This window comes from Symphalangus syndactylus, chromosome 2 (genome assembly GCF_028878055.3).
Source record: "Symphalangus syndactylus isolate Jambi chromosome 2, NHGRI_mSymSyn1-v2.1_pri, whole genome shotgun sequence".
Taxonomy (NCBI): domain Eukaryota; kingdom Metazoa; phylum Chordata; class Mammalia; order Primates; family Hylobatidae; genus Symphalangus; species Symphalangus syndactylus.
This window is the reverse complement of record NC_072424.2, coordinates 23,885,194-23,907,603: the sequence shown is the minus strand read 5'-3', so window position 1 is coordinate 23,907,603 and position 22,410 is coordinate 23,885,194. Positions and strand designations below refer to the sequence as shown.

Below are 22,410 nucleotides of genomic sequence, written 5' to 3'. Positions count from 1 at the left end.
GGTCTTGGGCTCTTTACAAGCACCTTAGTGCTCAGACATCCCAGAGCTATGAAAGAAGCAGACACAACTTGAAAATAAAGACCACTGTTAGGGGATAGAAAGTTAAGAGAGAAGTCATCTCCTGGGCAGCAATTAAGCTTCTCTCAGCCTAGGCACCTAATGTTCTCCTTGAGAACTATTTCTGCCTGCCTGGAATTTCCCATTTGAGATGAATAAGGGCCCCAAAAATGTCTTACTCTGTGAAGATGCCTCTCTGGAAAAGAAGGCTGAGGACATGGGGCTAGCTTTAAAAAAAGAGAACCATGTGCTAGCTAAATTCCCAGCCACCACTACCGTCCCAGGCCTGCATGCTTCGAATGTGCAGAGTCATTTATAAAGGTAGTAATTGCCATTCAGAGCAACTACCTAGCCAGGATCAAAGCTTCCAGAATACAGAATGGGACTTTTCCTAGTGTCTTGGAATTTTTGGCTAAAACCTCCGAGCTGAGAACGATGGGGAGAAGTATCCCATCTTCCAAAGAAGGGTGCTAGGAATATCCTTGCAGGACTTATCAAAAGATGGTAGACTCTACCTGATGACTATCAACCCTATGGCCTACCCAACTCTGAAATCAGACATTGGAAAACAGAGAGCTGAGAGTCAGCAGGGAGCTCTTCACACAGCAGGAGAGTGGTGTTCCCCTCTGCTCCGCTGCAAGGGTTACAGGATCCTGTTAGAAGGAGGAACAGCCTCCCACTCTGCCTAGATGTTTACTGAGTGGGGAAACTCAGGCCCTATCGCTGCTGTGCCAGTCAAGAGAAGCTTTTGATGTATCCTGGAGCTTGGAAGCATTCATGGACAAAAAGTCTGGAGCCTACTGAATTGGGAAGGCAGGAAGCTGGCTGGAGCCACCCTTGATTGCAGGTGAATGACAAGACAGAAGTGATGTGGTGTGAACTTCCACTGTTCAGCTCACTGGAGGTGCATGAATGTACCATGGATGGTACCCACATTACTGGGGGTGCATGAGTATCACATGGATGGTACCCACACCCAAGCATCTTGATGAATCCAACTGAGAAAGGTGCCTGCTGAGTAGGGGGACTTCATTAGTAACAAGCTATGAGGAGACCATGAGGAAGTAGGGGCTGATTCTGCGAAATGGAGAAGGGTGGGTTGCAAGAGGTTAATCAGAAATTTTGGTCAAATAACTCAAAATGTATCCCCCATCCCCACTAAAAATCTCCAGCCAGTGTTAGCAGAAAGAAGCACAATAACACCAGTTATTTAACACCTTGTCCCCTCAACTTCTAATTCCCCACCCCCTGTCCAAAACCCCAAAGGAACCCCAAAGAACAGAAAGGAGATAAGAAAGATCAGACTAATTGCAGGTCTCCAATTTGGGTTGGGCCTGACCTAGGAAAGGGTGAAGCTCTGAAATGGATGTGGGAAGAGAATTTTTAATAGGACTGGACTTTGAAGAGCTGAAAGTGACAAGAAAGCTATGTAATCTAAGATATCATCAGACTGGGCACAGTGGCTCACACCTTAAATCTTAACACTTTGAGAAGCCAAGGCAAGAAGATCATCGCTTGAGGCTGGGAGTTCAAGACCAGCCTAGGCAACATAGTGAGACCCCCGTCTCTACAGAAAATAAAATGGCCACTGCAAGTCCTAGCTACTTTGGAGGCTGAGGTGGGAGGATTGCTTGAGCACAGGAACTCAAGGCTGCAGTGAGCTATAATCACGCCATTGCACTCCAGCCTGGGTGACAGAATGACAGAGTGAGAACCTGTCTCTAAAAGACATAATTAAGGTGGAAAAGGGAGCTCTGATAGAGGATAAGAAAAGTAGCAATAGGGGAAAAAAAGTCTTCATTGTTTTGTCCCCTGTGTGTCTTGGCCTTTTCTAGACACTAATTGGGCAACTCACAGCAGTTAAGGATTATGGAGCTGAAAAGCACTGGAGTCAAATTCCAGCTCTGACACTGAACAGAGGGACCCTGGGCAAACTAGGCAACCACTGGGCTTCAGTTTTTTCATCTGTAAAATGAGTAGGTTAGCAATACCTGCTTCCCCAGGCTGGGTAATATGTGTAATTGCCGAGCCGAATTTCAGTCACATACATGTAAACACTCGGTGTCTCTACTGTCCTGATACCTGCGATAATCTAACATAACTTACATTTCCTCTTCCCTTCGAAACATTTTAAATGGCCCACTGTCAGCTTCTGGGGAAGGCATTTTAGATTCTCATTAGTTTCATAATCATCACAAGAAAATTAACATGTGTTCTGAAGTTTGCATGTCTGTTATCTCAGTTTACCCTAGGGCTCCCACTAACCTGGGAGAATAGAGATTATCTGCGTTTTACAGACCACAGAATATCTGAGAACCAGAGGGACTTTATAGACCATCTGATGCAAATGCTTCATTTTACACACAGGAAACTAAGGCCTGGAGTGGGCCTGGGCTTTGCCTGCCCAATTAACCACAGAGGACAAATCTTCTTTTCTCAAATGCCCTTGAACCCAGGCTTTGATGCTTACAGGACTGCCCTGACTTTAAACCTCCGATCCTGGGTTTGTTTCTCTGGTTCCTGCCTCGTTCATTGTAAATGGGCAAAAACAGACACTATAGAACAAGAGCATGAGGTGTTCCTTCAAAGGTAAAGACTATGCAGAGAACTATTCTGAACTGAATGTAAGTCATTACATTAAAAAACTAAGGAGAAACTTTATGCATCTAATCAATGCTTGCTGAGACACTGAGATAACTGAGACTTATAAAACATCCAGAATGATTTTAAGACAGTTCAGAGCATGCCCTTTACTATAAACATTTTTAAATAAAGCATTTAAAAAATCAATTGTCAGAATTGAAACTGTTGCCCAGATATGTTCAAGAAAATTCAAGCTTTCCTTGGAATCCTTTTTTACAACAGATCTTAAAAAAAAAGAAAAAAAGAAAAAAAAAACCGTATTTGTCATAAAAGTATGAAATAAGTTCATGGCTACACACATGGATAAAAAATAAATAGAAACAAAATCATTTCAGATTAGGTTGTTATTAATAGAAAATGGAATAAGACTTTGGAGACCTTATAAAATATCCTTTTAATAGACTGTTAACTATAGTACTTTATCCCTGGCCAGGACTCAAACTAAGGCGCTCCAAGAAAAAAAAAACAAATTTAAGTTCTAGGGTTTGGGTAAGTTGAGGTCCTGAATTTAATGTCATCTATCTTGTCATTCAATTGTTCCTACAGAATATGGATTTCCCAATCTTGTGTAATAAAATGGTGGAGGTCGAATGTGGGAGAATACTCATTCTATCCAAAAGAGAAAGAAGGGGCACAAGAGAAGGGTGACCCGAATGTGGATCAGATTCTGCTAACACGCTGCCTTCAACACAAGCCTTCAACATGTTAGCTCAGCCCCTGACATGTGGATTCCACCACGGGAATCACTGTTTAGAGACACGTGGTGACTGCTCACTTTATACAGGACAGATAGTTCCAGTCAGCAAGAGTTTCCATCCCTCCATAAGTGTGTCAGTTGCCACCTGTTCTCATGCTTGAACTGACCACATGCAACTGTGTTACTAGCCTTGCCTTCCTAGGACCATGAGTTTGCAACACATGGATTAAAAAACCCAGACTTTCCTTATGTTATTTTTGTATAAGAGTTGGGCAACAGTTTCAACATCTTTAAGACAGAAATGATTTAGGCACTTGAAAACCTCTCCTTGACCAAAAAGTCCCCATCATTAATAGTGATAAGAATGTTGGTCTAGCAAGTGGATATTGTTGAATGTTGACCTTCATCTTCATCCAGGCTGTTCAATGTTGCCAGGTCCCAAATCAGACACCTAGGAGTTGACAAATATTGACTGGCCACAGTCCATGTTTTTTATTTAAAGCAAGTCACTCAAATGAGTCCACAATCTTCTTTTTTAGCATGTCATGGCAAACACCATGGGTATGAGGTCAACATAAGAAAGAATAGAGTACAAAACAGAATGTGAAACCACAAAGTTGTTAGGCTAAGCACTTTTCAAGGATTATTTTTAAAAACTACTTTTTAGCTTCTGAAATTCTATGCTGCCATTAGCCAGAAAAGCAATACAAGGTCAGAAGACACATACTGGGTGGGGGAGTCAAAACATTCATGTGAGTGCAAAGTCTTCCCACTCTGGGGAAAAGGGGGTCTCAATACTGTACATATTTTACATCTCAGATTTACGAAAAATGCCTCGATGATTTTGAAAGGCTTATGTGGAGCCTGAGAATGTAACCTTGAACTGGACCTTGCATAGTCACCCATGTCCCTGTAGGTCAGTTGCTCACTTTGCTGTCTTAATGGCCATGCTGGACACACTGAAAGCCAGGGCAAGCCTCTGAAGTGCTATTTTAAGTAAAGGTTCTTGTTGTCTTTGGAAAATAATTACTGCACAACAAACAAATTTTAGCAACAGAGTGGCCTATAACAGCAACAGAGGGTCAGCCTTCATCAGGAAAGCAGAAGGCAGGCAGGGCAGCAGCCATTTTCTGAATCCTCTGCAACCTGGATTTTGGCAATAAATCCAATCTTTCCTCTGTTTTAAGTATATATCATATATACTTAGAGTTTTAGTTACTTTGGTCGTAATTTTCATAAATAGAGGCCATGGCACATTTTGAATTTCTAATTCTTATTTCTAAACCAGTGCCACAGAATTCTGTTAGGAGTGTTATAGACTTGAAACTGACCCAATAGTTCCATGGAGAGGTTTTTTTTTTTTTTTTGGATAAACATAGAAATTGGCCCTTCTGGTCTTAAAGCCTGATAGTTAGGATAGTTCTTAGCAAACTCCCCTTAAAATGTAACAAGGCCCAAAAATAATTGTTTTATCTGAGTTCCTTTCTCAGAAAAGGACCCTTATGACTCTCAAAAAAAAAAAAAAAATCAAAGAACTGAAACTCACTAGATCACCCATCCAGACAATGAGATGCCAGACTCCTCATTCATCATGATTGCTTCCTTACCCCTTCCTTAGTTCCTGTTTCATTACACATTGTTACATTTCTTCTGTACTATATAAATCTCTAATTTTGGACAGTCAGGGAGATAGATTTGAGACTGATCTCCCATCTCCTTGGCTGAAGCACCCAATTAAAGCCTTCTTCTTGCAATAATTGTTGTCTCAGTCATTGACTTTCTGTGCAGCGAGCAGCAGGACCTAGAACAAATCTCTGGTGTTTCGGTAACCACTTCTCAAGGTCAAGAACCCTTCTCCTTTAGCTAGTACTGTGTTCCCCCGCCCCCCATATCCACGACCAGGATGTGCACAGGAAACTAAAAGGAGTCAGGTTGTTTTCCTTTCCTCTGGATTAACTGATTAACAATTTATTACGCAGGAATCCCATGGCAAATGCTTCTATGTATGATGGTGAGCACAAAAGAAATAGAAGATAGTCTATTGTGGACTTAATACCAACTCAGACCCCATTCCCAGAAGTATTAGAATTGAGAATCCGAGAACTTCTGCTAATGACGTTTGGAGGAAGGCTTTAAACGGCCCCCACACCTGCCACTGCAATCAGGGCTGGACTCAATGGCTGATCTGATGAGCCCATGAGGGCTGAATTTCTCAGGGCCTGCTTGGAGCAGGGTGAAGGATGCGGGTGCCTTCTAGACAGCAAGTACTCCAGCTACTTGAGAATATTCATTTATCAAGCAGAACATGTACTTTGAAAGGCTGTTGAAAACTAGCTAGGAGCTGAGAAATTTAGCATCTGCTTAAAGACAGGGTCTATTGCCTTGGATAAGAATCTCTTAAACTGCCTCTCTTCCATTTCTCTGAACAATAAATAGAAATAGTAATAAACCTGTATTTCCTGGGAATGTAACAGAGATTCTTTTATGGGAAATAAAAGTACTAGCACAAAACATTAAGACTGTTTTGTCACCTGCTCCAATTTTTAAGGTTTCAGGTCCTGTCAGGGAAAACTAGTGTGTGTGTGTGTGTGTGTGTGTGTCTGTATACATGTATGTTTTCAGAACTATAATTAAAAGGAGGGGCTACATGTATAGAATGAACCATCACCCTAACAAGTATATTCTTAACTTCAAAATGACCAGGTAACAATTTCAAAAGCCCAGCTGATGGAGGACAGGTCTGGAGCATCGTTGCTTTCCAGTCCCTCCTCCACTGGCCCCATGCGGTTGCTCACATCATTTCTGAGGATGTAAACATCATATGGACCGACCTGAAATCAAAAGTCGAGTTCTCTTTTGCCTGAAAATGCCATTTGCATAGCAAGAGGAAAATGGGAAGCTATCAAAACAAAGCCAAGCGCCACCCAATCACGGGATGCTCTCAGAAAAGGTGATGGTCACATGGGGCAACTTTGAAGATTCTGATTTCCAGTTGGGTGTGGTGGCACATGCCTATAATCCCAGCTACTCAGGAGGCTGAGGTGGGAGGATTACTTGAGCCCAGGAGTTTGAGACCAGCTTGGACAACATAGCAAAAACTCGTCTCTCAAAAAAAAAAAAAAGAAAGAAAAAAGAAAAAGATACTGACTTCCAACCTTCATGGGTGAAAAGTTCTGGCCATGGCTATAGTGGACAGGGTGTGCTCACCCTGGGGTCTCCCTCAGGGCAGGGCAAGTGACCACCCACCTAGCACATGGCTCTACCAGTGCTTCTCTGTGGGCTTGGAGCTGTTCTCCCTTCTGCTTACAAAATATAATCCAGACATGCCTTGCAAACATTGTGTGATCCCTGAGCCACAAGGGACTTTGTATCTTTTTGCAGGAAGACAGAAGTAACACAGCTGAAGCTTGAAGGCTGTGTTCTCAGCACTGTTGATACTCTTTTTTCTGGAGAGTTTGGAAAACCTGAGGTAAATTTCTACCAGCAGGCTAAGCAATGGCCATATGGTCCTCTGCTCAAATTATGGCCAGCAATAGAGCAGAAGAAAAGCAGTAGAAAGAGGCAAGGATCTAAGAGTGGGAGAGAAAGCAAACAAGAGAGGAAGAAAGGCACCCAGATGAACTCTGCTACCTGCTGTCACCTAAGGCCATTCAATGGTGCCCATGCCATAGCCTGCCATGCCATAAACTTTAGTGGGCACCAGCCCAGTAATTTCTGGGAGAGCTTAAGAAAATTGGCCACCACTGCTTTCAAGATTTGGGATCATTCTTAGCAAACTCCCCTTAAAATGTACCAAGACCCAAAAGGATTAAAAACAAGTACTCAGACAAATATTCATACGTGAATGTTCATTGCAGAACTATTCATAATAGCCAAAGATGGAAATGACCTAAATGCCCATTAACAGATGAATGGATAAACAAAATGTGATACAGCCATACAATGTAACATTATTCAGCCATAAAGAAATGAAGTACAGTCATGCACCACATAATGATGTTTGGGTCAGTGACAGACTGCATACATGACAGTGGTCCCATAAGATTGCAACGGAGCTGAAAAATTCCTATCGCCTAGTGACACTGTAGCCTCTGTAACATGAAGCACAATACATTACCTTTTCTATGTATAGATATGTTTAGACACACAAACACTTATTGTGTTATAACTGCCTACAGTATTCAGTATAGTCCACATGCTATACAGGTTTGTAGCCTAGGAGTAATAGGCTATGCCATATAGCCTCGGTGTGTAGTAAGCTATACCATCTAGGTTTGTGTAAGTACACCCTATGAGGTTCACACAATGACAACATCACCTAATGATGCATTTGTCAGCACGTATGCCTGTTGTTGAGCAACACAACTGCACAGACAAATGGTACGAACTGGATCAACCTTAAAAATCATGATACTAAACAAAGAAGCCAGATACAAAAGGCTAATAGTGTATAATTCCATTCATATAAAATATCCAGAATAGGTAAATCCATAGAGACAGAAAGCACACTGGTAGTTTCTAGGGACTGGGAAAAAGTGGGGGAAGGGGAGTAACTGCCTAATGGGTACAGGAATTTTCTTATGGGGTGATGAAAATGTTTTGGAACTAGATACAGGTGACAGTTGTACAAAAGCACATTTGTAGTGAATGCACCAAAGGCCACTGAAACGTTCACTTTAAAATGGTCAATTTTATGCTATGTGAATTTCACCTCAATTAAAAAAAAATTGTTTCCAGAAAATTTGCTCTTGAGCTGATTTCCCTAATGTAGGTGTAAACTTTAACCTGGTGAAGAGGTTTATGATAAATCTTTAACTGGCTATATTCACCTAGCATACCTGGGCTCTGGCCCAAGAGGAAATTATACTTGAGTTCTACGTCAGCTTCTCAGATTCATACTCATTAGCAAACCTCAGCTCATTTACTCTATTCCAAAGATAGGAAGAAGAAAAGGAGGGGCAGAATGTCACTTTTAGTACTTTCATCACATGACCTGTCACTTAATACACACATGGCTGAAGGTCACAGCAAGGGCGGGCATCAGCAAGACTTTGAAATGAGCCTTTTATTTTAAAAAATGAACATTATTTTATTTTTAATATACTTTGCTTTTAAATAGGTAAAAACATAGGGTGAAAAATACAGTAAAAATCATTTCCCTTCTCTCCCTGTCTCCCAGCCACCCAGTTCTCTCTCTCCCTTCCTAGAGGCAACTACTAATAGCAATTGCTCAAATATCCTTCCAGGAACAATCTGTATAAATATACAATTATACATATACAAACCAGTGCTTCTAAACAGCTAAATTTTTACTGTTACTTAAAAATTAAAATTAAACTGGGAAATGACTGCTGTTCCAACTACTGAAATTCCAGTTCTACTGATAAGTTTTTAGATGTGGGCTTTATCACATAAGACATATAACTGCTGAAACAAAAACAGCAAATAACAAAATGCCACTAGCTTTCCACCTACTGAAAGCACTTTTAAATTAATCCCTGAGTTGCACCCATTCCCTATAAAGCAGGAATTTTTCTTCCATTCTTGAAACTTAGATAATCCAGGCTCAGGATGAGGGAAAAGATGGATCACTCTGGGATCTTGATGTCTGGGTCATAATTGTTACAGATTTCAGTAGGAAAAGTCTGAATATTATTGTTTCTCTTTGCACTATACCTTGTCTCTGCAATGAACCTTTGGCTACTGTGTAAGATTCCAAAGCCTCTCGACACCTCTCTCAATATCCAGTAGAACAACATTGAAATTGCCACACCAGGTCACCCCTCCTCCAGGTCAGGGGCTGGCTCCCTGTATGTTCAGAGAAGTGTAGCTGCTCTTCACTGTTATAGTCAAAGTTTAGGAGATCCATCCCCTGACACCTCTACCTTTTCTTAAAAACATGCTTTGGCCGGGCACAGTGGCTCACACCTGTAATCCCAGCACTTTGGGAGGCCGAGGCAGGCGGATCACAAGGTCAGGAGATTGAGACCATCTGGGCTAACACGGTGAAACTCCGTCTCTACCAAAAATACAAAAAATTAGCCGGGCATGGTGGCAGGTGCCTGTAGTCCCAGCTACTCGGGAGGCTGAGGCAGGAGAATGGTGTGAACCCAGGAGGCGGAGCTTGCAGTGAGCCAAGATTGTGCCACTGCACTCCAGCCTGGGCGACAGAGCGAGACAGCACCATCTCAAAAAAAAAAAAAAAAAAAAAAAGTTTTGATTCTGTTAACAAATTTATCAGAAGCGATAACTGCTTCCCCTGTTAAGTAAGGGAAAACACTTGTGAGTAAGATGAGAAAATGACAGAGAGTTTAAACATGCTAGTACACCTTACTTCACATGCATGCAAACTGCATCTTCATTCAAACAGCAATCAGACCTCACCATTCAGACCTGGGAGTTGAGATTTACTCCCTCAAAGGCTCTCCTGGGGTGGTATCAATTCACTCACTAAATGAACATGTGTGTGCTTGCTAGGCGCACAGTGCTATTCATAAAAGCCAAAAATCCCCAAACAAACAAAAAAACCAGTCCTTGCCATTCAGTAGCTGACGGTCTGGTCAGAGAGAGAGAAACATACCAGGAGGTAACAGGGCTATATGGTAATATGTTCTAAAGGAAATTAAAGCACAGCTTTGCCAGGACACACGTGAGCTCACCCCATTGCCAAGCAACCCAAGTAAATTTAAGGTTTTCAGCCTTTTGTGTGACACTCAGATGAATAAATGATTTTGGAAAAGAAGACATGCAAACAAAATTCTATGGGAAGAAGTTATGTAAAACCGTGTACATGTCTGTAGCATTTAGAGTGATATTCAGAAGAATGTTCACCAAAATGTTAACAGAGGTCACCTCTTAGTGATGGGATTTCGGGTGATCTTTATCTCTTTTGTATGTTTCTGTAATCTGTGTGTTGTTTTTCAACGAATACTTAAAACAAGAAGACTGTAATTAGCCCTGTCTAGAGAGAGAGAAAGCTTTGATTCAATTTCCGGAACTTTTATCTAGGACTTTAAGTGCTAGGCCTTATATAAGAAAGACAGACAACAGAGTTGTCTGTCCATGAGTTTTCATTTTCTTGGTAGTGGAGGTGGGCACGCATGTAAACAATTAAAATGCAATTGGTTATGTGCCAATGGCGGTTTCTTAGTTGTGACAAATGTATTATAATAGTAATATAATATGTTAAGTATATAATAAAGAATTTAGACCAGGACTGGTGGCTAATGCCTGTAATCCCAGCACTTTGGGAGGCCGAGGTGGGTCGATCATTTGAGGTCAGAAATTTGAGACTAGCCCGGCCAACATAGTGAAACCCTGTCTCTACAAAAAATACACACACAAAAAAAAATTAGCCAGTCGTGGTGACATATGCCTGTAGTCCTGGCTACTTGGGAGGCTGATGTGGGAGAATCACTTGAACCTGGCAGGCGGAAGTTGCAGTGAGCCAAGATTGCACCACTGCACTCCAGCCTGGGTGACAAAGAGAGGCTCTGCCTCAAAAAAAAAAAAAAAAAAATTTAGCTGGTGCCTAGAACAATGCCTGGAACACAGTAGGTGCTCAATGAGATGTTTGTTGAATCAGTGAATGGCATCCTAGATCTTTATAAACATGAGATTTTCATTTACCTTCCTCATCTTTTCCCACAGCCATTATCGGTAACTACAATCAATGGTCCCCCCAACCTTGACCCCTGATCCAAAATCAGTGATTTTGCATATCACTCTCTCTACCTGAGTCTTTCTAGAACATCGTTTTCATCTGGTCATCCTCTAGGTTAAAACGATCTTCAGGAACTCCGTGTGGCCAAACTCCTCCAGGCGTCCCTGGACCCGGCCTCGTTGCTCTGTCTTCCAATTTTACTTCTCAAGACACACAATAACAAAGCCTTTGTTCTGGGTGGGTTTCCTCCTGCATGGGTTTGTTTGTTTGTTTGTTTGTTGTTTGTTTGGTTTTTGAGATGAAGTCTTGCTCTGTCGCCCAGGCTGGAGTGCAGTGGCATGATCTCGGCTCACTGCAACCTCCGCCTCCCGGGTTCAAGCAATTCTTCTCCCTTAGCCTCTCAAGTAGCTGGGACTACCGGCACATGCAAGCACACCCAGCTAATGTTTGTATGTGTATATATATATATATATATATATATTTTTTTTTTTTAGTAGAGATGGGGTTTCACCATATTGGCCAGGCTGGTCTCAAACTCCTGACCTCATGATCCACCCACCTCGGCCTCCCAAAGTACTGGGATTACAGGCATGAGCCACTGCGCCCAGCCTCCTATGTGGGTTTTACAGGTCCCCTCTCCCCATTTAGACTGCCCTTCCATGAAGTATCTCACTTAGTCATCATAACAACTCTTTGAAGCAGAGATTTTCCAATTTATAGACGAGGGCGCTGAGTTTCTGAGATATCAAATGACTTGCCCAACCCTACATGACTAGGAAGAGGTAGGACCAGGATTCCAACCCAGGCACTCTGAAATGCAGAGCCCACACTGTCAACCATTATGCTGTGCTCTTTTCTTTTTTTCTTTCTGTTCTGGTCCTGAGTATCCCTAGGCTCAAGTTCCAGGCTCACAACTTCCTTAAAGAATAATGGCCACACATATGTGCTTCCTATATGTCATCAATCTTCTAAGCACCCCATTTTTATTAATCTTCACAACAACCCTATGAGAAAGGAACTACTATTGTTTCCCATTGTATAGGCAAAGAAACAGAGACATAGACAGATTGATTTCTCAAGGCCACATATCCTTTAAGTGCTAGAGCTGGAATTAGAACCAGCCAAGAACTTGTCCAGAACCCCTACTCTTCAGCAGTTCCCTGCCAGGCCTCCTCTGCCATTGCATCCTATAGGGACAATGTGTCTAAAGAAGGAGAGGCAGATCTGTTTTTGGAGATGCTGTCATAAAAACTCATCACTATGAGTCAAACTCCAACAATCCATGTGCTACATGTGTGGATGCATTCCTGCCTTTGTCAGTTTTTATACTGGTAGAAAATATCAAATGAGCAGAGAAAGGCAGATGTCACGACCAGCAGAGTGACAAAAGCAGAGTCACAAAATGTGGGAACCGTCCTCCAAGAAAATTCAGAAATCAATGCCTGAATGGTAAGTTACTGTTTTATAAGTACACAGCACTTTATTTACTCATGTAATCCTACAATGTAGGGATCTATGACCATCCCATTTCACAGATGAGAAAGTGGAGGATGGGGAAGTAAAGGGTTGCTAGTAAGTGGAAGAGCCAGGACCTGACCCTAGGCACTCGGAAGCCAGGGCAGATCTTCCCTACGCTACCTTGGCAGACAGTTCTCACTCAACCTGACAATGATTTTTTTTCAGAGAGAACATAAAGATAAAAGAAAGTTATCTTGCATGTATTAAAGGCTACTGGACTAAATAGAAAAGTGAAATAATTGGAAATGTCTACCTCCCCTTTGGAAACATGCACATGATGCTTTATCTGAATTTTTTTTTTTTTTTTTTTTTTTTTTGAGACAGAGTCTCGATCTGTCGCCCAGTCTGGAGGGCAGTGGCATGATCTCAGCTCACTGCGAGCTCCGCCTCCTGGGTTCATGCCATCCTCCTGCCTCAGCCTCCTGAGTAGCTGGGACTACAGGCACCCGCCACCATGCCTGGCTAACTTTTTTGTATTTTTAGTAGAGACGGGGTTTCACCGTGTTAGCCAGGATGGTCTTGATCTCCTGACCTCGTGATCTGCTCGCCTTGGCCTCCCAAAGTGCTGGGATTACAGGCGTGAGTCACCATGCCCGGTCGAAATGATTTCAATTCAGTCAGACTACAGCATTTGTCTTGATACCTGTAGGAGTTCCAATTGCAGTTAGAATAATGATGCGGCACACAGAGGAGGGAAAAAAGAAAGATGAGCCTGCATGTGTTTATGTGGGTGTTATCTTGTCAATCCCTGCAAACCCACACGCCATCAGACACTAGTCAGACACCCTTTGACATGGAAAGGGTGGCTATAGACAGCAGCCCACTCCTGCTCAGATGTCTGAAATACATAGCAGCCCTGTAGGAAACGACAACCCAAACCCGATTCCCTACACTCTCAGTTGCCACACACAGACTTTCTGTCACATCACTCCTTAACCCATGGGAATCCAGCCCCTCTCTCCGTTATTGGTAAATACATGAAGAAGGGAGTGGAATGAAGCTTTCAAAGATTGTACTTAACCTTCTGGTAAAGCATGTCTTCTGGGCATAACACTTTGAAAAAAATATGAATCAGCTAATAAAACAATCTAGTTAATGTTCATCAAAACCCTGTGTGCTAACTTTCACTACTATCTTGCTTCCATGTAATGTTTATTGCTTATTGGATTCAAATTGCATTAGACTGGATGCAGCAACAGTTTTAAATAACTTCAAGGCAATAATCTTTCATTGAAATTGTTTGTGTCTATGAATAACTTCCTAATGATTTTGGTTGGGCATGGTGGCTCACGCCTATAATCCCAGCACTTTGGGAGGCTGAGGTGGGCAGATCACTTGAGGTTGGGAGTTAGAGACCAGCCTGGCCAACATGGTGAAACAACATCTCTAGTAAAAATATAAAAATTAGCCAGGTATGGTAGTACATGCCTGTAATCCCAGCTACTCAGCAGGCTGAGACAGGAGAATCGCTTGAACCTAGGAGGCAGAGGTTGCAATGAGCCAGGATCATATCACTGTACTCCAGCCTGGGCGACAGAGTGAGACTCTTGTCTCAAAAACAAAAACTGTCTGTGGTTTCCATTCACCAAAACCTGATATAACAGGGAGGCTGCTGTGACATGTAGAAAGTGCACAGCTCTTGGAGTCAGGGCACCTGGATAATCTGCAGATGAATGTGCCACTGCTCCAAGGCTCAGCACTCACATCTTTGAAAATCAGAGAGTGATACTTACATCATCAAAGAAATATCAGGGACAGGAACATGGCATCGGGAGCCAGACCACCTGCGTTTAGATCCCAGCTCTGATATTGTCTATGGAACCTTGGGCAAATTATTTAACCTCTATGGACCTTTGTTTCTTCTTCTCTGAAAAGGGGATAGTATTAGTGCCAAGCTATAGGATTGTTATGAGGATTAAATGAGTTAATAATGTAAGCCAGTTACACAGTACCTGATATATCATAAGTACTATGTGAGTGCTTGATGAGGGAAATAAACCAGATATCAAGGTTAGAAGAGTTACCGCAAGGTGGAGGAAGCACTGAACAGAGCACTGCAGTGGGAGCTCTTCCTAAAGCAGAACAATACAGACATGGCAGCTGCTGAGCAGCTGAAAGAAAAAGGCTGCAACTTTCCTCAATAAGGTCAGAGACTCTTTCATATAAACGTCCACTCCATCCACTTCGCTTGTATTTCTCTACCTATCTGCTGTCTTCCCCTCCTATTTAGAGATGATGGGAAACCAGTCAAGAATGTTAAATAAAACTGTGGTTCAGAAGAGCAAACTCATTTCTGAACAGAATATTTCAAAGGAAAAAGAGGACCTTGGTCTTGGCTTTCTGGTAGATTTCACCGACTCTGTGAACATTATCAAGGGAGAGATTCATATTTTAAAAAGGCTACTTTCTACTTCCACTTAGGAAGCTTTACTAAGTTTAAAAAGGGAAAAGGGCTAAGACATGCGGGGCTTAATACCTAGGTGATGGGTTGACAGGTGCAGCAAACCACCATGGCACACGTTTACCCATGTAACAAACCTGCACGTCCCGCACATGTACCCTGGAATTTTTTTAAAAAATTAAAAAGTCATAAAAGAGGAACTAAAGTCACCAGGCTAGTTTTAAAGTATAGGGCAATTCTTGAAGAGTCACAATTAGCAAACAAGTGTTTTCTAATTATGCTCCAATGAATTTCTGAAACTTACCAGAAATTCCCATTGCTCTAATATTTGTGTGCCTGTCTAGTCTGGGTAACTTGCAAGTGTGTATCCATATAAAAGAGCTTTCTTTTTTATAGACACCCACACACACCCCATAAATGCCATTTGAGTACTTATTTAAATAGACAAGTACTTGTTAAAAATAAAGATGTCCTGACCAAAGCAGTTGCATGGAAATGGGATTTCATCCATTGGAAGCAAAGGAGAAAATACGACTTGGTCCAACAATTTGCACATAAGCAAAATGATGGTTAAATCTAATATTAAACATGCAACGGCCTTGAGTGAGATTATATTTTTGTGTTTTTAATTTTCATTTACATGTGCATAACATGTATGCCATATAAAAACAAAATATAGATAAAGAAATGTAATAAAAATTAGAATCGACATTTCGGTAGAACTGTGACTAGGAAACATGTTCCCAAATTGCATGGCCAGAGAGGGTTGGAAGTCTTAAAAGATATCATGCTACTATTTCTTAAACCAAACAATGAAGAGTATTAGATTTAAAAAAGAGAGAAAGAGCAAGCAAAAAACCAGGAGCCAAAAGACGTGCATCTGACCCCATCATATTAGATAGCTTATGTGACCTTAAGTATGCCCTTGGGCCTCAATTTCCCCACCTATCAAAAAACATAGTTGGACTAAAGGACTTCACAATGAGGACACAGCCATTCCTCATGACGGGCCTCGTGGACATGTTCTCTGCTACAGCTATCACCATATTCTGGAACTCATAAAAATCATAAAAGCCTCTTTTTCTTTTTCTTTGAGATGGAGTTTCACTCTTGTTGCCCCGGCTGGAGTGCAGTGGCACGATCTTGGCTCACTGCAACCTCCGCCTTCCAGTTTCAAGGGATTCTCCTGCCTTAGCCTCCCGAGTAGCTGGGATTACAGGTGCCTGCCACCACGCTCGGCTAATTTTTGTATTTTTAGTAGAGGTGGGATTTCAACATGTTGGACAGGCTAGTCTTGAACTCCTGACCTCGTGATCCACCCGTCTCAGCCTCTCAAAGTGCTGGGATTACAGGGCCTCTTTTTCTTAACTAGACAAGAATTCCTTCAAAGTTTTTGGTAACGTACTTTCAAAGCAAGCCCTCCCAAATAATGGGGTGACAATTCCCACTGGAGGTTACCTTCCCAGTGACCAGAGGCTAACTGTATCTCTTGTGTTTGGGGCAGGGTAGCAAGAATGGTGAAGGACTTGAAACCCTACTAGGGGTCTAGGATGGTGCCTTGCTTTGTAGCTGTTATCCTATCCAAGCTGCTGTTATTTGTCGGCAGGTCACATAAATTCACATGCAAAGGATCCAGTCATGTGTGCTGAATAACATGTGCTAATATGTGTATTTTCTTCTTTCCTCCCAATGGTCAAAAATTCAATTTCTATGCAAATGCTTTGGTCAGAACATTCTTCTTTTTAACAAGTATAACACTTCTCTTTAATAGGAAGATTTGGAATCACTATTATAAATTGCACTGAATTTCTCTGGTGCAGAAGTGGTTTATCTCATTCTTACGTATTAAGACTCACTTAAGGGCTTAAAGAGGTTTATTCCAAATCTCCCAAGGACTGGCAAAAGCCACAGAAACCAAGGCAAACCTCTAGTTCACTTCCTAATGTCCCAGGAAAGAGATGGGAGTAGAGCTTCCTTGCTTGGTGCCCACAGTTCATAATGCATCAACTTAAAATGTGTGTTAACTGACCTACTCAATGTTATTTTCCAGAAGTGGTGCAATTGGCCACTATTTTTATTTGGGGGTAAGTAGGTTCTCTATGGATTCTGACAGGTCAGACAAGACCTTGTAAATAATGACAAGTCCCCGGATATATGTGCAGCTTTTTCCCACACTTTCTTCAAACCTCTCCTTAGGTGTCACATTTGAGAGAAGTCTTCTCAGCCCCATATAAATGCAGCTCTTTTTTTCTGCTTTAATTTTATTCCTACTTTAATTTTTTTCACATATTAGATATTTTTGTGTATGCAAAGGAATTTCTGGGTCACATGGTAGTTCTATTTTTCTGGTTTTTTTTTTTTTTTTGGAGATGGTCTAGCTTTGTCACACAGGCTGGAGTGTAGTGGTGCAATCTCAGCTCACTGTAATCTCAACCTTCACCTCCCAGGCTCAAGCCATCCTCCCACCTCAGCCTCCCAAGTAGCTGGGACTACAGATGTGCACTATAATACCCAGCTACTTTTTGCATTTTTTGTAGAGACGGGATTTTGTCATGTTGCCCAGGCTGTTTTTAAATGAGGCTCAAGCAATCCTCCCGCCTCAGCCTCTCAAAGTACTGGGATTACAGGCATAAGCCACCACACCTGGCCTATTTTTAATTTCTTTAGGAACCTCCATGCTGTTTTCCATAATGCCTACATTAATAATCTACATTCCCACCAACAGTGTTCAAGGGCTCCCTTTTCTCCACACCTAGGCTGATGCTCATCATATCACGTCTTTTTTATAATAGCTATCTTAACAGGTATGAGTTGGTATCTTACGGTTGTTTTGATTTGCATTTCCCTGATGACTTATAACATTGAGCACCTTTTCATGTACCTGTTGGCCATTTTAATGTCATCTTTGGAGAAATATCTATTCAAGTAGATAGATGACTCTCATTTCCAGCTAACAGGGTTTCTCAAAAAGGAAGGCACCTGCCTGAGCTACCTCTGGACTACATAGGTATTCATGTCAGCGGGTCGCCGGGGCACTTACTGCTGGAGAAGGTGGTTTCTTTCGGACTGGACGACATCGGCTGTGCACAGAGTTGACAAAGGCAGTCTCTCCCATTGAATGTGACTCGGTCTCCGGGTGGAAACGGGCGCCTGGAGGCAGAAAGACATCGCCCTCAAGGTTATTGCATAACCAAGCCAGCCAGCTGGAGACAGTCCAAACAAATAAATGTGCCTCATTTTGAGAAGAAAGGGGAATGTACTGGTTATAAGGGCAACCAGGTAGTAAAATGGAATGATTTACCTACATTCATTAGTGAAGGGATATTCCAGCAAGTGACCTAGCAGGGCACACAGAACAGTAAGTTTCCAAATGGAAAGTCCTTCATGAAAAAATATTTTAAATACCATGAATTCCCAGTGAAGCTTAAGGCCCCGCCCCAGGAGACCTGGCTACAGGTCAAGCAGCAAGCAGTAGGCCTTTCAGTTCCCTGGGACCGTGCCTAGACCTCTGTGATGATTATGCAGAATTAGACTTTGTGCAGGACACCTACGTGGGTGAACAGAATATGTTTCATGGTGCTGGAGACCCAGTCCCTTATAAACTGGGAGAAATGGGACAGGCTGTAAATATCTGTTTAAGAATTCATATTAGCTTCTTTTCAGTAAGACAATTGCTCTTCATAGTAGATATTCATCAATAGCAGCACATTTTGCAAAAATATTGCCTTCTGCATGTAGATGATCAGTTTCTTCTCCCAGGTCACCAGGCAGGCAGCCTTTTAAACAAGTCATTAATGAACAGACATATGACAGTTTCCATGCCCACTCACTTGCCCTTGGCCTATGCGCCAATAATCTTCATCAACGCAATTTTTCAAATGTGTGATGCTGTCAGTTAGGAAATGTGAAACTCACAAGCTGAACATCACCACAAATCTGAGTCAGAAGCAATTACTTAAGAGCAAGTACCAGCTTTTTTATATTCGTTTTTACTTCCACAGCTGCTACATTCCCTTTAAGTTGTCCCTCAGTAGCCTAACAATTGGTAATTAACTGTAATAAACAACATATAGGTACATTTGGACTTAACCCCACAAATGTGGCTGGCTCCAGTCATCACAGAGAGTTTTAAATTCTTACACCCTTACATTTTAGAAGTCCCGAGGAGAGGTGGTGTCCTCTCCACTTGTGGTGCCGTGTCACTTTCTGCAGTACAGTGAAGGCTCGGAGAGGTGAAGTGACATGCCTGGATTGACCAGCTACGGAGATGAAGTCACAGGCAGGTGCAGATGGCATCCACCAACTTAGAACTTGTTTTATTTTTAAGAATCAAAAATCACCCTCTGCTGGATGCCAGTAGCCCTACTACTTCACACTCATTAGCTAAACCTGAACAAGTCTTAAATCTCTTCTGTAAGGAGGGAGTCAGGAAGTTAAGGATCCACTCGACACAACACGCACAGATTCTTTTGCCTCTGACCAGGCCAGGAGCGGACTTGGACACAGCGTTTAAAGAGGCACTCGTGCTCCGTGGCTGACCCTGCACTTGCAGGACCCTGAGAATAAGTGCCCTTTACCTGTTGCATGCCCAGAGGCACCTCGCTTACCCCACCCAAGCCCAAGCCTTCCATCCCATCCAAGCATATTTTTTTAGACCCGAGTCCCACGTGGATCCTCTAGGGGACAAGCCAGAGTCCAGTTCTCAACTTGGGCTGGGCCTTCTGAAGGGTGGGTTTTGTTGTTTTGTAAATGGCCCTTTTCAGGAATTTCCTCCCTCCCTATATCCTCTGCCCATACTGGATAACTTCCTTCTTTTATTTGCATGCATCTTTATAATAGAAAGAGACCTGGATTTAGAGTTAGAAAACCTGAGTTCTAACGTTAACTTGGGAATGTCCCTTAAACTGTGAGCCTCAAAGTCACTCATAAATAGAGATATTAACTCCTGGTTCCCTTCAAAGAATTGCTAAGAGGGTGAAATTAACTTCTGTATAAATATAACTCCTCAGCTAAAAAGGAGGCCTCCAATTCAGGCAGAATTATTGTCAATCAGCAGCAGTAGAGGCAGTAGTAGTAAGTGCTCCTTTGCTGGCTCAAATGTCCAGGGACAGGGCCATAGTTAATAAATCTTTGTTTATCATTATACCAACTTCAAAGCAATGACCTCTCAGGGTCAGGATCAGAAGGGCTCTTAGAGTTTACTGGGAACAGGGGCTTCCAACCCAGCTGAGTGACAACATACATGAGAACCCTCCAGAAACTACTAAATTACCATGCAGGTTTTGGGGGGAAAATAGGCTAGAAATTGATCTTTGTAGAGAGACTCCCATCTCTAGTCCACTCCCACCCATCCAGGAGATTCCAGTGATCAGCGAGGCTTGAAAAATGACTCGCATCTAGTTCACAGTCTTCTCATTTGAAGACAATTTCAATTGTCTTGAAAAAGCTAAATCACAGAGGTCTCAATTCAACCTGGGAAGTAAGACTAGGACTTGGGGCTCCATGCCAGCCCAGGACTCTTAACCAGGCTGTGTGCCACAGCCTGAAAAGGGAAAAATCAGGGCAGAACTTTGCTTTTGATTAAATACAGAAAAATATTCAGTTCATTCATCTAGAATTATTAAATTATGATTTTAAAAAAATGAAATGGAGAAATGAGCTAATACATAGCTATAAAGTTATTTAAATAATTTTATTATGAATATTTTGTGTCTTATGATTTATCAGTATTATCTTGTTAATTATACAATAATATCTTGTAATTATAATTAATTAATTATACAATAGTATCTTGTAATTATCAGTAATATCTTGTTAATTAATTATACAATATTGAATCTTCCCTTCTAGCTTACATCTCTCTGGCTTAGAAACATAAAATGCTGAAAAACAGACAATACATCTCCTCTGAATTGGGGTTTTTAGAAAGGCATAGCAAATAGATCACCACTTGAAAAGGCACTGAATTGCAAAATTGCCAAATCAGAATTGATCAATAAAGCAGCTGACCCTTGGTGGTGAGTCTCCTAGTTACAGGAATCAAACCTATCTTAAGTTTTATAACATGCAGACCTCAAAACACAAAAACCACGAAAAGCCCCACATTTTCCCACTCACACTTCACATAGTTTTCTTCTGTTCTCTGACTGATCATTCTATTTTATTATTTATTATTATTTTTTTTGAGATGGAGTCTCACTCTGTCACCCAGACTGGAGCGCAGTGGCACAATCTCAGCTCACTGCAACCTCCACCTCCCGGGTTCAAGCCATTCTCCTGCCTCAGCCTCCCAAGCAGCTGAGATTACAGTCACCTGCCACCTCACCTGGCTAATTTTTTTGTATTTTTAGTAGAGACAGCGTTTCACCATGTTGGCCAGTCTGGTCTCAAACTCTTGACCTCAGGTGATCCACCTGCCTTGGCCTCCCAAAGTGCTGGGATTATAAGGGTGAGCCACCACGCCCAGCCTGACCATTTTAATCAAGCTGGTTTGCACAGTTAAGATACAACCTTGGTAGATGACAGATACATAGAGAGCAGGGATTAGCAAATATTTCCCCCCAAAGATGAGATTGTAAATTTTTTAAGACTTTGTGGACAATATGGTCTCTGTCGCAATGACTCAACTCTGTTGTTGCAGCGCGGAAGCAGCTATAGGCCACACACAAGTGGGAGTGGCTGCGTTCCAACAGAACTTTATCCACAAAAACCGGTATCGGGCCTAATTCAGCCCATGGGACACAGTTTGCCACCCCCTATTACAGATGAAAGAGACCATTTTAAACACACACACATGCCTAGGAATTTATACTTCCAAATAAGCTTTATCCTTCTAAGCAGTTATGCCATTTCCCCCAATATTTTTATTGCTCCAAAATGTTTTGAGACCCAGAGCTGCTTTCAGAATTAGTTTCAATCTACTAAAAATCAGTCATATTACTTTGTAGAGGACATCACGCATATGGTTTCCAACTAATCTACTTTTTTACTAGGGCTGATAGTACAGTAAGAAAGAAATCTAAGGATAAGCTTATGTGCTACTCAAGACAAAAGGTATATAATCCAAGCTTTAACAGCCCAAACCAGCATTTCTCTGTTGGAGGAAGGTGTAGGCTTTGGGAAGATAGGCTCACTTACTTGCAGATAGTACAAGCAAAGCAATTGGGATGGTAGGTCTTGCCCAGAGCAGTCACCACTTCGCCCTCCACGAACTCCCCACAGCCATGGCAGCGTGTCCCGTACATCCTCTGGTAGTCCAGGGTGCAGAGATACTCTCCGTTCTTTATGAAGAAGCCCCCTTGTGCCAGGTCACAGCCACACACTGTAGAGAGACAAAGTTCACATCTGGTCATTATCTGCCACACTGCTGGGCAGCACTGCCTTTGACTGAATACTGACCAGTTGCTTACCCTGTGATCTCAATGGTTTGGG

The 22,410-nt window shown here is 42.1% G+C and overlaps 1 protein-coding gene across 10 annotated transcripts in view; it reads right to left on the bottom strand.

Annotated features, from left to right (window-relative positions):
* Positions 1–22,410, bottom strand: part of ABLIM1 (actin binding LIM protein 1) — a 254,296-nt gene that overhangs the window by 122,386 nt on the left and 109,500 nt on the right. For all 10 annotated transcript variants that reach the window (XM_055248339.2, XM_055248350.2, XM_055248359.2 and 7 more), the window contains 2 exons: positions 22,117–22,300; positions 18,020–18,129 (listed from right to left, as the gene is read on the bottom strand). In XM_055248339.2, coding sequence (XP_055104314.1) covers positions 18,020–18,129; positions 22,117–22,300 — 294 coding nt within the window. The remainder of the gene's footprint in view (positions 1–18,019; positions 18,130–22,116; positions 22,301–22,410) is intronic.